The 12,459-nt window shown below is 49.3% G+C and overlaps 1 protein-coding gene across 1 annotated transcript; it reads left to right on the top strand.

Annotated features, from left to right (window-relative positions):
* Positions 1-9,284: 9,284 nt before the first annotated feature.
* On the top strand, positions 9,285-11,513 carry CFAP184 (cilia and flagella associated protein 184). The gene has a single exon (XM_069203223.1). The coding sequence runs from the start codon at positions 9,348-9,350 to the stop codon at positions 11,007-11,009; it is 1,662 nt and encodes a 553-aa protein (XP_069059324.1). The 5' UTR covers positions 9,285-9,347; the 3' UTR covers positions 11,010-11,513.
* Positions 11,514-12,459: the final 946 nt, after the last annotated feature.

Raw genomic sequence — 12,459 nt, 5'->3', positions numbered from 1 at the left:
CCACTCAGATGTCTCCAGGCGCCTCTGCCCACCTTTGATTCAAGATAGCAGAATCAAGTGGCCACCTGGAGGAGCTCTGGGCACCACCCCTGGGGTGGTGATGGACAGGGGAGTGGGCATTCCCCTTTCCATTGTCCAGTTTCATGCCAGAGCAGGGGCTGGGGGTCCCTCGACTGGTGCAAACCGGTTTATGCAAGAAGGGCACCAAATGTGCCCTTCAAAGCATACCGGTGGCTTGGGGAGGCTGCCCCTCCCAAGCCATGTAACACATATTTCCAATGGAATAGGGTGTTGCCTCCCGCTCCCAAAGGACATCCTTTGTTCTGCCTTCCTCTGCTTGAGCTGTTCAAGCAGCAGGAGGGCTGAAACCTGCCTGAGGGGTGGAAGCAGTGTGGACTTCCCGGAAACCCCCAGAAGACTGGTAGGAGCAATGCTGGGGGACTATAAGGGGCCCCCAGAGTGCATGGAATCATACAACTAATACTGGCAAATGTTTTGGGGTGTGATTCCGACATGTTTGATACCAAACATGCCAAGGTTGGGAGTTACCATTATGTAGCTAGACATAGGTAGTCGAGCACATGGGTAAAATGGCTTCCCCGCATTTAAGAAGTCCATGAAAATGGAGCTGGAGTTTGTAGTGGCACTTCTGCTCATGCAGGCATTCCCTCACACACAGGTACCTTCACCCTACCCTTAGGCTAGGAGAGCCTGCCATAGGGATGACTTACAGTGAGCTGGTGCAGTGCAATGGCAGGCCTGCAGACACATTTTGCATGGGCTCTCATGGGTGGCACAATACATGCTGCAGCCCATGGGGAACTCCTGCCCTGTACCATATACTAGGGACTTACATGGGGGCACCAGTATGCCAATTGTGGGGTGTGCTAAGTCCGGAGCAACCAAATTTAGGGGGAGAGAGAACTGTCACTGGGACCCTGGTTAGCAGGATCCCAGTGAACACAGTCAAAAACACATTGATAGCAGGTAAAAAGTACAGGTAACCATGCCAAAAAGAGGGTACTTTCCTACACAAGGAACTGTATTTTTCAGTTAATTCTTGCAAACTTCATATCTTTATTACTGTATGTTGGATTTTTCTCATTTTGGTCTTGTTTTACACAGATAAATATTAGCTATTTCTCTAAAACTGGTGTGGTGTCCTTTTTTAGTGTTTTCACTGTGTTACTGTGTGTTATGTGCAAATGCTTTACACATTGCTACTGAGATAAGCCTGACTTCTCATGCCAACCTAACAAGGTGGTGAGCAACGGTTATCTGAGCTGGGTATCTCCCTTATCCTGACTAGAGTGAGGGTCCCTACTTGGACAGGGTGCAAGTCGATTGCCAACTAGAGACCTCATTTCTAACATTCGTTGTCAGCGGTGAGGATAGGACTTGAATTTGCACTTGATCTACAGTGATTGGTGTACACTATAACCATGTAGCAGACCACTGCGTACCACAGACAGGTTTTTTGTTTTGGATTTTTCCTCTGATCTATTTTTGGACTTGAGTTCAATTTGAACTTCCTACTACATCATGTTTCAGTCAAGAGAATCATCATTTACATCCCTGGATTTGGTTTTTGAGGAGGATAGGTTGGAAACCTACACCATGAAGGAACTGAAGTCAGTTTGCAAAAGTCTCAAAGTCCAGGTTAGAGGCCTCACCAAGAAGGAGGAGCTACAAAATTGGCCTAAAGTCTGAGTAGCAGCCAGACATGCCAGTGGGCATTCTGAGGATCCAACTGGGGAGACCGTGGAGCCAAGTCTAAGGGAAGATGTGCTGGAGGTGCAGGAGCTGCTGGAAAGGAGGTACCCTCCGGGCCAGGCAGCAGTGGTGGTTCAAAGGGCCTGACTCCAGAGATGCTGGAAGACAGGAGAGAAGCCAGGAGACATTGGATAGAGTTTGAGAGGCTAAAAAAGGAGGAGAAGAAGATGGTCTTAGATCATGAGCTCAGAGTAAAGGAGCTGGATCAAAGGAGTTCAAAGGAGTTGATCCAGTAGCTTTGGTGGCAGCAATACCGCAGTGCAATCAGATCGGATAATCCACATTCCCAAGAATCAAGGGAGTACAAGGAGGAAGATGATATCCAGAGGTGGTTTCAGGGATATGAGGCATCTATTCACATGAATGGGGTCCATGAGAATTGGGGAGCAGGATTGTGGAACTACTTCACAGAGGAGAGGAGGGACACCAGGTATGGTCTAACTCCTGACAAGTACAGGGATCAGTTTAGAGGAAGTAAGAAAACGGAATCATAGTCCTGGTTAGAATGTGTGGATTATGTTTGCAGGGCACTAGATGGTTGTGTGAAGGGTGGTAATGTCACAGATATTCAAAGGCTATACAACTTAATTACATGGGAGCACTTGTCTTGTCTATGTTTTGCAGAGCTGCGCCAGAACAAGACTGATAGTAAGCTGACTGACCCAAGAAAGCTTGGTATGGGAGCAGACCTCTGGTTGAGTACCAGGGTCCACAAGAAGGTGTATGGGGGAGACTCTGCCAAAGGTGGGCAGGGTCCCCAGCAACAGAGTGGGGGGACAAGGGTAAAAGGAGTTCTCCAAAGGGCCCCAAGCTAGTACCCAGGGTAAGAATTTCTGCCCCCCAGGAGATAAGAAACCAGGGGCCTCTTCAGGAAAGCCTGCAAAGGTGGGACCCCGTAAATGCTGTGACCAGGTGGGTCACATGAAGGGGGACACAGCCACCCACTGTTGGGCAGACCAAGGTGTTGGCCAGTGTGGCGCTAGGGGAGCAGTTGGTCACAGGTGGGTGTGGGGAACCAACCGAGATGAGAAACCTAATGCCTGAAAACACTGAAAAATACAGGCAGTGGGTGACCATCAATGGGCAGAGGGTAGAGGCTGGAGCCAGGCGACCATGGTCCGGTGTCACCTGGTGTCTGAAGAGCAGATAGTCCCTGGTGTTTTCCACTAAGTAGTTGCAGTGGACAACTCAGAACGCCAGTGTAAGGTGGTGCAGGTTCCCTTTGAGTGGTAAGGGGTCTCAGGCTCCTTGAGGGTAGCTGTGAATCCCACCATGCCTGTTGACTGTTTGCTGGGCAATGACCTGGAGATTTCTGCCTGGAAGGAGGTGGAGCTCACGTCACACTTGGGGATGTTGGGGTTGCCAGAGTGGGTGTGTGTGACCTCTCAGTCAATGGCAACCAGTCAGGGTGATCAGAAGGACCCGGAGCCTGAAACTGTGGCCCAGGTGCCTGCCAACAGAAAGGGCAAGGGGCGCGGGAAATCCGCCTCTAAAGTTCCCATGGTCTGGGAGGAGGCTGACCTCGTGGGGGATGTCCTGGCACCTACAGGGGAACAAGTGGCCGAACTGGGAGACCTACCTGAGCTCACCCATTGGCAGCAAGAAGGGGTTCCCACCAGGGAGGAGTTCTGTGCAGAGCAGAAGGTGTGCCCTACTCTCATATGTCTTAGGCAGCTGGCGCTGAGCCTAAGGATCACCTGATCTATTGGGAGAATAGACTAAGGTTGCTGAGCCTGGGGACAGCCCATGTGCTGGTGGTATCACAGCGCTTCAGAGCCTTTCTACTGGGTTTGGCTCATGATGTGCCTCTGGCAGGAAATTTGGGGCAAGGCAAGACCTTTGACAGGTTTGTCACCCACTTCTACTGGCCTCAAATGAGAAAAAATACAGATGCTTTCTGTAGGACCTGCCAGACTTGCCAAGCAAGTGGCAAATGTGGAGGGAAATATAAAGCTTCCCTCCAGCCCTTTCCTGTCATGAGCACCACCTTTGAGCGGGTGGGCATTGACATAGTAGGTACTCAGGGCCCCAAGACAGCCCTGGGCAACAGGTTCATCCTGGTCTTGGTGGGCCATGCCACCCGGTACCCTGAAGCAAACCCTCTGAGGACAGTGACGGCATCTGTTGTGGCCTGGGCACTGATGGGGATCTTTATCCTAGTGGGTTTCCCCAAGGAGGTGGTATCTGACCGGGATGCCAAGTTTATGTCCATGTACATAAAGGCCATGTGGAAGGAATGTGGGGTCAAATACAAGTTTACCAATCCGTACCACCCCCAAAGAAACAGGTTAGTTAATAGATTCAACCGGACCCTGAAAGGCATGATTGGGGGTCTGTCAGACTCCATGAGGTGTAAGTGGAACATCCTCTTGCCTTGCCTTCTTTTTGCCTACCCGGGAGTACCACAGAAGGGGGTTGGTTTTAGCCCCTTTGAGCTGTTGTATGGGCACATGGTCAAAGGAACTCTGAGTCTGGTGAAAGAGGGCTGGGAGCAAGCTCCTAGGTAGTTACCCCAGGATGTATTTAGTTACATGCTGGCCTTCAGAAACCAGACTGCCCACTTCAGGAAACTCGCTCAAGAGAACCTAGAGGCAAGCCAGAAGGACATGAAATGATGGTATGACCAGAAAACCACTCTGGTCGAGTTTCAGCCTGGTAAGAAAGTGTGGGTCATGACCCCAGTAGAGCCTTGCACTCTAAAGAACAAGTGGACAGGGTAATTTGAGATAAAGGAGGGCAAGAGTGATGTCACCTACTTGGTGGACTTGCAGACTCCAAGGAACCCCTTGAGGGTCCTACATGTGAACCGTCTCAAACCCCACTTTGAGAGGCCGGAGTTAACCATGCTTCTGTCTTTTTGCCTTCTGACCTGTTTTTATGGTATGCTGGACTCTGTTTTTGCTAGTTTATTGTCTCTGCACACTTTACCATTGCTGACCAGTGCTAAAGTGCAAGTGCTCCCTATGTAAATTGTATTGGTGATTGGTTTATCCATGATTGGCATATTTAATTTACTCATACGTCCCTAGTAAAGTGTGCCCAAGGACTGTAAATCAAATGCTACTAGTGGGCCTGCAGCACTGATTGTGCCACCCACAGGAGTAGCCATGTGAACATGTCTCAGACCTGCCACTGCAGTGTCCGAGTGTGCAGTTTTAAACTGCCAATTCGACCTGGCAAGTGTACACACTTGCCAGGCCCAAACCATCCCTTTTACTACCTGTAAGTCACCCCTAAGGTAGGCCCTAGGTAGCCCCATTAGCAGGGCACAGTGTATGTTAAAGGTACGACATGTACTGATGTGTTTTACATGTCCTCATGGTGAAGTACTGCTAAATTTGCTTTTCACAGTTGTAAGGCCTATCTCTCTCATAGGTTAACATGGGGACTGCCTTTAATTATCTTTTAAATGCAATTTCCTATTGGGGGCAGATCGAGATGTGGATTTTGGGGTCTCTGAACTCACAATTTAAAAATACACCTTTTGGTAAAGTTGGTTTTTAGACTGTCAATTTGAAAATGCCACTTTTAGAAAGTGGGCATTTCCTTGCTTAAACCATTCTGTGCCTCTGCCTGCTTTTGTATTCTACGTCTGGGTCAGGCTGACAGTTGGGCTGTTTTGAATTTCCTCTAGACAGTGACACAAAGGGAGCTGGGGTGTAGTCTGTATATCCTGATGAGTCTCCTGGCTAGAGAGGGGAGGGAGGAGCTGACACTTACACCTGGAAGGACTGTGCCTGTCCTCACACAATGCAGTCTCCAACCCCCTGGTTTGTGTCTGGGGCCTGGCCTGGGCAAGGCAGGATCCTGTCAACAACAGAGACTTTCCTTTGAAGTTTGTCTACTTCAAAGGCAGAACTGGGTATAAGTAGTAGACCCAAAACCCTATAATTTTAGTACACTTCTAGATCAAGAGGAACCTTTGCAAAGGAGAAGAGCTGAAGAGCTAGAGGAGGAGTACTGCCCCTTTGCTCTGTGTGCTTTGCTGGGTTGGCCTGCAGTTGCTATTTCTGCCTTAAAGAGGACAAAGACTGGACTTTGCTGTGTATCCGGCTTGTGAAGTTTCTCCAAGGGTTTGAAGTAGAGATTGCCTCCTGTTGGAAGTCTCAGGGATATCAAAGACTTCAGCTTCATCTGCCTACAGCACTGGGAACTGTGTGTGTTTGTGCTGCAACGGAAGAAAATCCACTGCAACGCTATCAACGCCACTGCCTGGACTGTGACCTGATGACACCATACGGAGCTGTGCCCAACGCCGCACCCCAACCCTGGTGTCACCGATGATGCCACCTAACACCATCACCGAGCCACTGCTTGCACCATGACTTGTGGGCCCTGCATCGCCTTGCTCACACCGCAGCCTTGGCATACCCGACGACTACGCTCCACACTGACACCGACGCCAATGCCTGCACCAGGGCCTGTAGACACTGCTCATGAGGTACATGAATCATCGTCCTGTCCCGCACCCCAGCCCCTTGTCTGCCAGAGCCATCGACTCCAGCGTCTGCACCACAACCCGTGAGCCCCGCCGTCTTGGGCCTACCAACGCACCGAGCGTCAGCAAGGATGCTGCCGCTGCCTGCACTGTGACCTGGAGACACTGTACGTCACACTGCTCCGCTTCACACCGCAGCCCAGGTCTCACTGCTGCTGCAGGATGCCATCACCGAGCTGCTGTCTGCACTGTGACCTTTGGGCAAAGCAGGTCGCATTGTCCCGCTTCGCACCGCAGCCCCGTCGCCATCCACGCCAGCGATCCTGACTTCGTCATCAGCCCAGAGTTCGATCTGCAACGCATGTGACTTCAAGGATCCGACGACCCCCGCACCGACCTCCGGAACAGGCGCCTGCGACGCCAGCGATGCCGCACTCCGGATCTCATTGCGAGGATCACGACACCCTGCATTTCCAAGGTACTGTTTATGGGTCTTCCTGACACCGTAGCTGGCCCACGATGCCGCGGCCAGCCTCTTCTGTTGAATTTGTTGTTCACAACGCTATGACGCCCAGATGGAGCTATCGACTTCAAGAAACTGTATTTTTTAGATAATTCTTGCAAAATGAATATCTTTATTACTCTATCTTGGATTTTTCTCATTTTGGTCTTGTTTTACACAAGTAAATATTGGTGTTTTTTCCAAAACTGGTGTGGTGTCATTTTGGAGTGTTTTAATTATATTACTGAGTGTTATGTGCAAATGCTTTACACATTGCTACTGAGATAAGCCTGACTGCTCGTGCCAAGCTACCAAGGGGGTGAGCAGGGGTTATCGGAGCTGGGTATCTCCCTTGTTCTGAATAGAGTGAAGGTCCCTACTTGGACAGGGTGCAAACCGACTGCCAACTAAAGACCCCATTTCTAACACCCTACGAACCGGAGGTGTGCGAGGTCGAAAAATTGGATGGAACCATGGTGACTGTTCAGAGAAGTGGGAGGACGGTAACGAGAAACGTATCATGGTTTAAACAAGTGGCCCTCTCTGATGAAACAGAGACCGAAGATCTACCAGACAAGTGGGATGGTGAAGCAGCCAGGAGTCCCTCAGGCTGGTCAGGGCAGAGTTGTCACCTGAGGCTTGATTTGAAGTCTCACGATCACCAGATTCGGACCCCCAGAGAAACGTCTCCTATGAAGATCCTGGGGAGCTGGTCAGCCGAAGCCAGAGGTATGGTCTTCGGCCCAACCCTGGTCCCAGTCAACGGCTATGAAACTTTGTTTGCCACCTGTGAATGATCCTTTTCACATTTTGCTTTTCTTTATTAAAACAAGGGAGAGATGTAGAGAGCCACCCGGGCTCTACTACAATATGTATCCACCGTGCACCCAGAGGGCCGGGCTCAGCCCGAAGGCATGAACAAAGGAGCGTGAGGTAGCTCGGGGCCTTCCCTCAAATGTAGTTACTGAGCCTGTATGTTACACTTATTGGCGCTGTGAGAGGGTCCTAGACAAGTCCTGCTCTAGGGCCTAAAACTTGCGATGTGTGTCTTCTCGCTACAGCATCCATCTTGAAATTGTAAGTTAATACAAAATGAATGCAACATCATTATGCACGTGTGCACATGATTGGTGACACTGGGTCACCGTTGCGTCATGACATATATGTGCATATGCGTAATGACACATCTGAGTATGCATCATAGCGTTTTGAAGGTGTTGCATCAGCAATAAGCACTTTTTTCTCCGTTTGATAAATATTATACATTGACAAAGCCAATCAGTCTGCCTTAGCAGCCAAAAAGGGAGACGTCTTTACCAGTCCTTGGGGCATATTTATACTCCGTTTGCGCCGGAATTGCGTCGTTTTTTTTTACGCAATTTCGACGCAAAACTAACTCCATATTTATACTTTGGCCTTAGACGCGTCTAGCGCCAAAGTCCATGGAGTTAGCGTCATTTTTTAGCGTGGACACCTACTTTGCGTTAATTATATGCAAGGTAGGCGTTCCCGTCTAAAAAATCGACTCCGAGGCATGTGCGTCGGATTTATACTCCCGGGCAAAATTCACGCCCGGGAGTGGGCGGGTCAAAAAAAATGACGTACGGCCGCTTTTGCGACGTTTTTTAGCGCCTGCAAAAGGCAGGCGTTAAGGGACCTGTGGGCTCTGAAGGAGCCCAGAGGTGCCCTCCCATGCCCCCAGGGACACCCCCTGTCACCCTTGCCCACCCCAGGAGGACACCCAAGGCTGGAGGGACCCATCCCAGGGACATTAAGGTAAGTTCAGGTAAGTGTTTTTTTTTATTTATTTCTTTTTTGTGGCATGGGGGGCCTGATTTGTGCCCCCCTACATGCCACTATGCCCAATGACCATGCCCAGGGGACAGAAGTCCCCTGGGCATGGCCATTGGGCAAGGGGGCATGACTCCTGTCTTTGCTAAGACAGGAGTCATTTCTATGGGGGTTGGGAGTGAAAAAAAATGGCGCAAATCGGGTTGAGGCGAAAAAATTGCCTCAACCTGACTTGCCCCATTTCTTGACGCCCAAGCCCCATATCCCCCTACGCCGGCGCTGCCTGGTGTACGTCGTTTTTTTCCACGCACACCAGGCAGCGCCGGCGGCTAACGCCGGCTAACGTCATTGATTAAATACGGCGCCCGCATGGTGCTTCAGAATGGCGTTAGCCGGCGCTAATTTTTTTGACGCAAAACTGCGTTAGCGCAGTTTTGCGTCAAAAAGTATAAATATGGCCCCTTGTTTGTTGATGAAGCCGCTAAATACATAAAAAAATAAGAAAAACCCTGTTAAAATATGGACCTAATTAATGATATGGTAGAATAAATACAGCATGTGTTAAGCAACACGTTGACACCAGACACGAGCCATAGAGGGCAGCTCAGGCAAGGCCACAGTGACGCAAAGACAGAATGGTGAGCGCGCGATGTCACGTGACATGACAGTACGTTGTTGCCTGTCCTTACAATTCTTTAGCTCCATTGCGACTGCGCACGGCACGCTTACACTGAAATGTCGGTTACCCGGGAAACACCTGCAACATAAACACAAGCACGAAGTGAAAGGCATTTATCTGCATCTCTAGACCGCACTCGTCGGCACGCTGATCCCTAGTTTAGAATGGCATCGGACGGCGCTGCAGAGCAAGGGGATCTCCAGGACAGCCGCCAAGAGTTGGGGGTGACAGAATCCGGGATGGAAGATCGGGACCATGCAGCGAAGGGCGCCCCTGAACCTGACACAGCACCTGTCGAGTCTACGGAGCATGGCGCATCGGCAGATGTCACATCTTCCGCCGTAGCAGTACCTAGCACGCCAACACCTCACTCTCCAGCGCCCGACATCCAATCACCCATTAACACCCCAACGCCAGATGCACCAGCGCTCATTGACACCCCGGCGTCGGGCGCACCGGTGGCCATTGACGCCCCAGCGCCCATTGACACCCCAGTGCCTGGCACCCCAGGTGTGGACACTTCATCGCCTGCCGCAGCAGAGCCAAGTGATATACCAGCGCCTAGTACACCAGAGACAGAAGAGGCGCTAGAAGTAAAGGCTGCCCTCAGTAAAATAACAGAATCCCCACCCGAGGAGGATGCTATTCCTGAAGAGGAAGAAACCGATGTCCAAGCGGATGAAGGCGATCTGTCCGAGGAGCAGGATACATCTCCGCATGCCACCACCTCAATACTTGAGGAGGAAGAAGAAGGCGTGGAGGAGGAAGAAGAAGGCGTGGAAGAGGAAGGCGTGGGAGCGGAGGAAGAAGAGGAGGAAGCACTTCCCACGGAAGAGGACGTCCATGCAGAGTTGTTAGAGCGCTGCCGATCTTTGCTGATGGAGCGGGAAAAGATCCTGCTGCAAAATGGGCAGCATCAGCAGAAATTGTACTACTACTTCCGTCGGAAAAAGGCCGAGGAAACAGCGCGACGGGCTCCTGTGCTGGTGCTGCAGAAGCCAGTGGCGGACCAGGAGCACCGATACATTCGCTACCTCTCCATGCTGGGGGAGCTTCGGCACCAGTATGCACAGGACTCCGAATTTTACAACGAGCAGATGGAAGAGATGCGCGCTCAGTGCCAGGAGAAAGTAGACAAGGTAAACGAGGAGTGGAGGCTCTTCCAGAGGCAGAAAAGAGAGGTGGCTTTGTCTGTCTTGACCGGGAAAAAGGGGCGACATGTAGCCTCCAAGGACCTGGAAGAGCTGCAGGCCAAGGAGCAGCAAAAGGAAGACGCATTGATCCAGGTGCGTCTGGAGAACATCAAACTGAAGAACAAGATCAACCGCTTCGAGGTTGCCCTGAAGGCCAAGGAAGAACTTGCTGATGGGCTGCACCTTATTGATTTTGAGCAGCTGAAAATCGAGAACCAGAACTTCAATGAGAAGATCGAGGAACGTAACGAGGAGCTGCTCAAGTTGCGAAAGAAGATCACGGGCACAGTGCAGGTTCTGTCCCACCTAAAAGAGAAGCTGCAGTTTGTGCAGGCAGAGAACCTGGTTAAGAAGGAACAGCTTATGGAGACAGAAGCCTTGGTGGCCCAGAAGAGGGATGTGCTAACCAAGACTAAGCAGGCGAGGGACAGCCTGAGGATTAGTAATGTGAAACTGCAGAATAAGTGTGGTTTGCTGGGGAATGAGATGTTGCTAAGGGACTTTGAGGGCAATGTCGACGCCACAGAAGAGCTAGGTCAAAAGTTAGAGAACTTGAAGCGACGCCATGCGGAGCTCATCCTCACCAGTAATGGGCTCAGAAAAAAGATTGAGGTGACCAAATCCTCTGTGTAGCCATAAAGGCCATTCTGTAAAAAACGGAACCCCCCCCCCAAAATTCTATTTGTATATTTAAATGCGAAAATTATTGCACTGTATGTATAAAGGTTTCTATCGCTCAACAAGGACAATTTTAAAATGTATTCCGGGCAGGTCTTATTGTACTTTTAGAGCTCTTGTTTTGATGAATGTACGGTAGAACTAAAAAAAAGCTGCGTTTGGAACATTCAGCGCAGTTGGGGGAAATTAGACACAATAGGGTACTTAGCATTCAATAAAATACATATATATGTGGAGATATCACACTTGTCTACAGGCTGTAGATTTCAATCATAAAAAGGTACTTGTCAAGAGATGATGTGTTTACAATATCTTTTTGTTAATACAGCTTTCCGGTGCATTCAAATCGTGGTTAATTTTGTACATTTTATTGATGTTTTAAACTTTTGTATACTTTGGAACACGCTGACAGTGAATCCCAGGATGCTGAATTCTGTTTCTGAAAAACACATCCAAAATTAAAAGGATTTGATAAGTTTAGATCCGAAATGCAAATGTTCTTGATGGTTCTGTTGAAGTTATATATTGCTTTTGACTAAATGGGGTGTAGGAGATATAGCCAGTAGTTCACCCCAGCAAATTAATAGATCTAGGAAAAACTTATCTTCACACTATAGTTATTAACTAAGCTGGTTTGTTTATTCCAGATCCACGACAGCCAACAGCGTCCTTTCAAGTTCAGAGCCAGCATACCACTGACTCTCAAATACACTCTAGAACCTGAGAGGCACTGATGTAATAAAGTTCTAACAGCTTTCAGAAGTAAATAGCAAGGTACAGAACACAGCTGCTAGATTAATACTGAATCTGCCACGATCTGTCTCTGCTAAGGAAAGCCTTAGAAATCTTCATTGGCTTCCCATAGCCCAACGGATATCTTTTAAGGGTCTCTGTATCTCTCATAAAGCCACGCACGGGATTGGGCCCAAGTATCTTACTACTAAACTTCAAAGGTACCGATCTACACAGTTGTTGCGATCGGCCAATACCTTTCTCATCCAGGTTCCCCGCACTAAGAAGGTGAAGTGGGGGTATAAAGCCTTCACTATAGCGGCCGCTAGGACTTGGAATTCTCTCCCGTTGGATCTTAGAAAAGAGCATAACTATGTGATCTTTAGGAAACAGGTCAAGACCTGGCTGTTTCCTCGATAATCGCCTACTTCTCTTTCACTGACATTGCTGCCTTTCCTTAGTCAGCGCTTCGATGCACCCGGGCCGGAATGCGCTCTACAAATACCTCCATACATACATACAGGTACAGGGAGCACAAAGTATGACAAGAAAATATTACATAGTAAATAAATAACGTGAGATCAATAAAATGCAATTAATAACTAAATTGATATACAACAATATAACATGCCACATATTACATGAACTCCCTCCCTCAAAATAAACAAACAAA

This window comes from Pleurodeles waltl, chromosome 1_2, assembly GCF_031143425.1.
Source record: "Pleurodeles waltl isolate 20211129_DDA chromosome 1_2, aPleWal1.hap1.20221129, whole genome shotgun sequence".
In the NCBI taxonomy this organism is placed as follows: Eukaryota; Metazoa; Chordata; class Amphibia; order Caudata; family Salamandridae; genus Pleurodeles; species Pleurodeles waltl.
The sequence above is the reverse complement of the archived record's forward strand: the minus strand, read 5'-3'. Positions and strand labels throughout refer to the sequence as shown.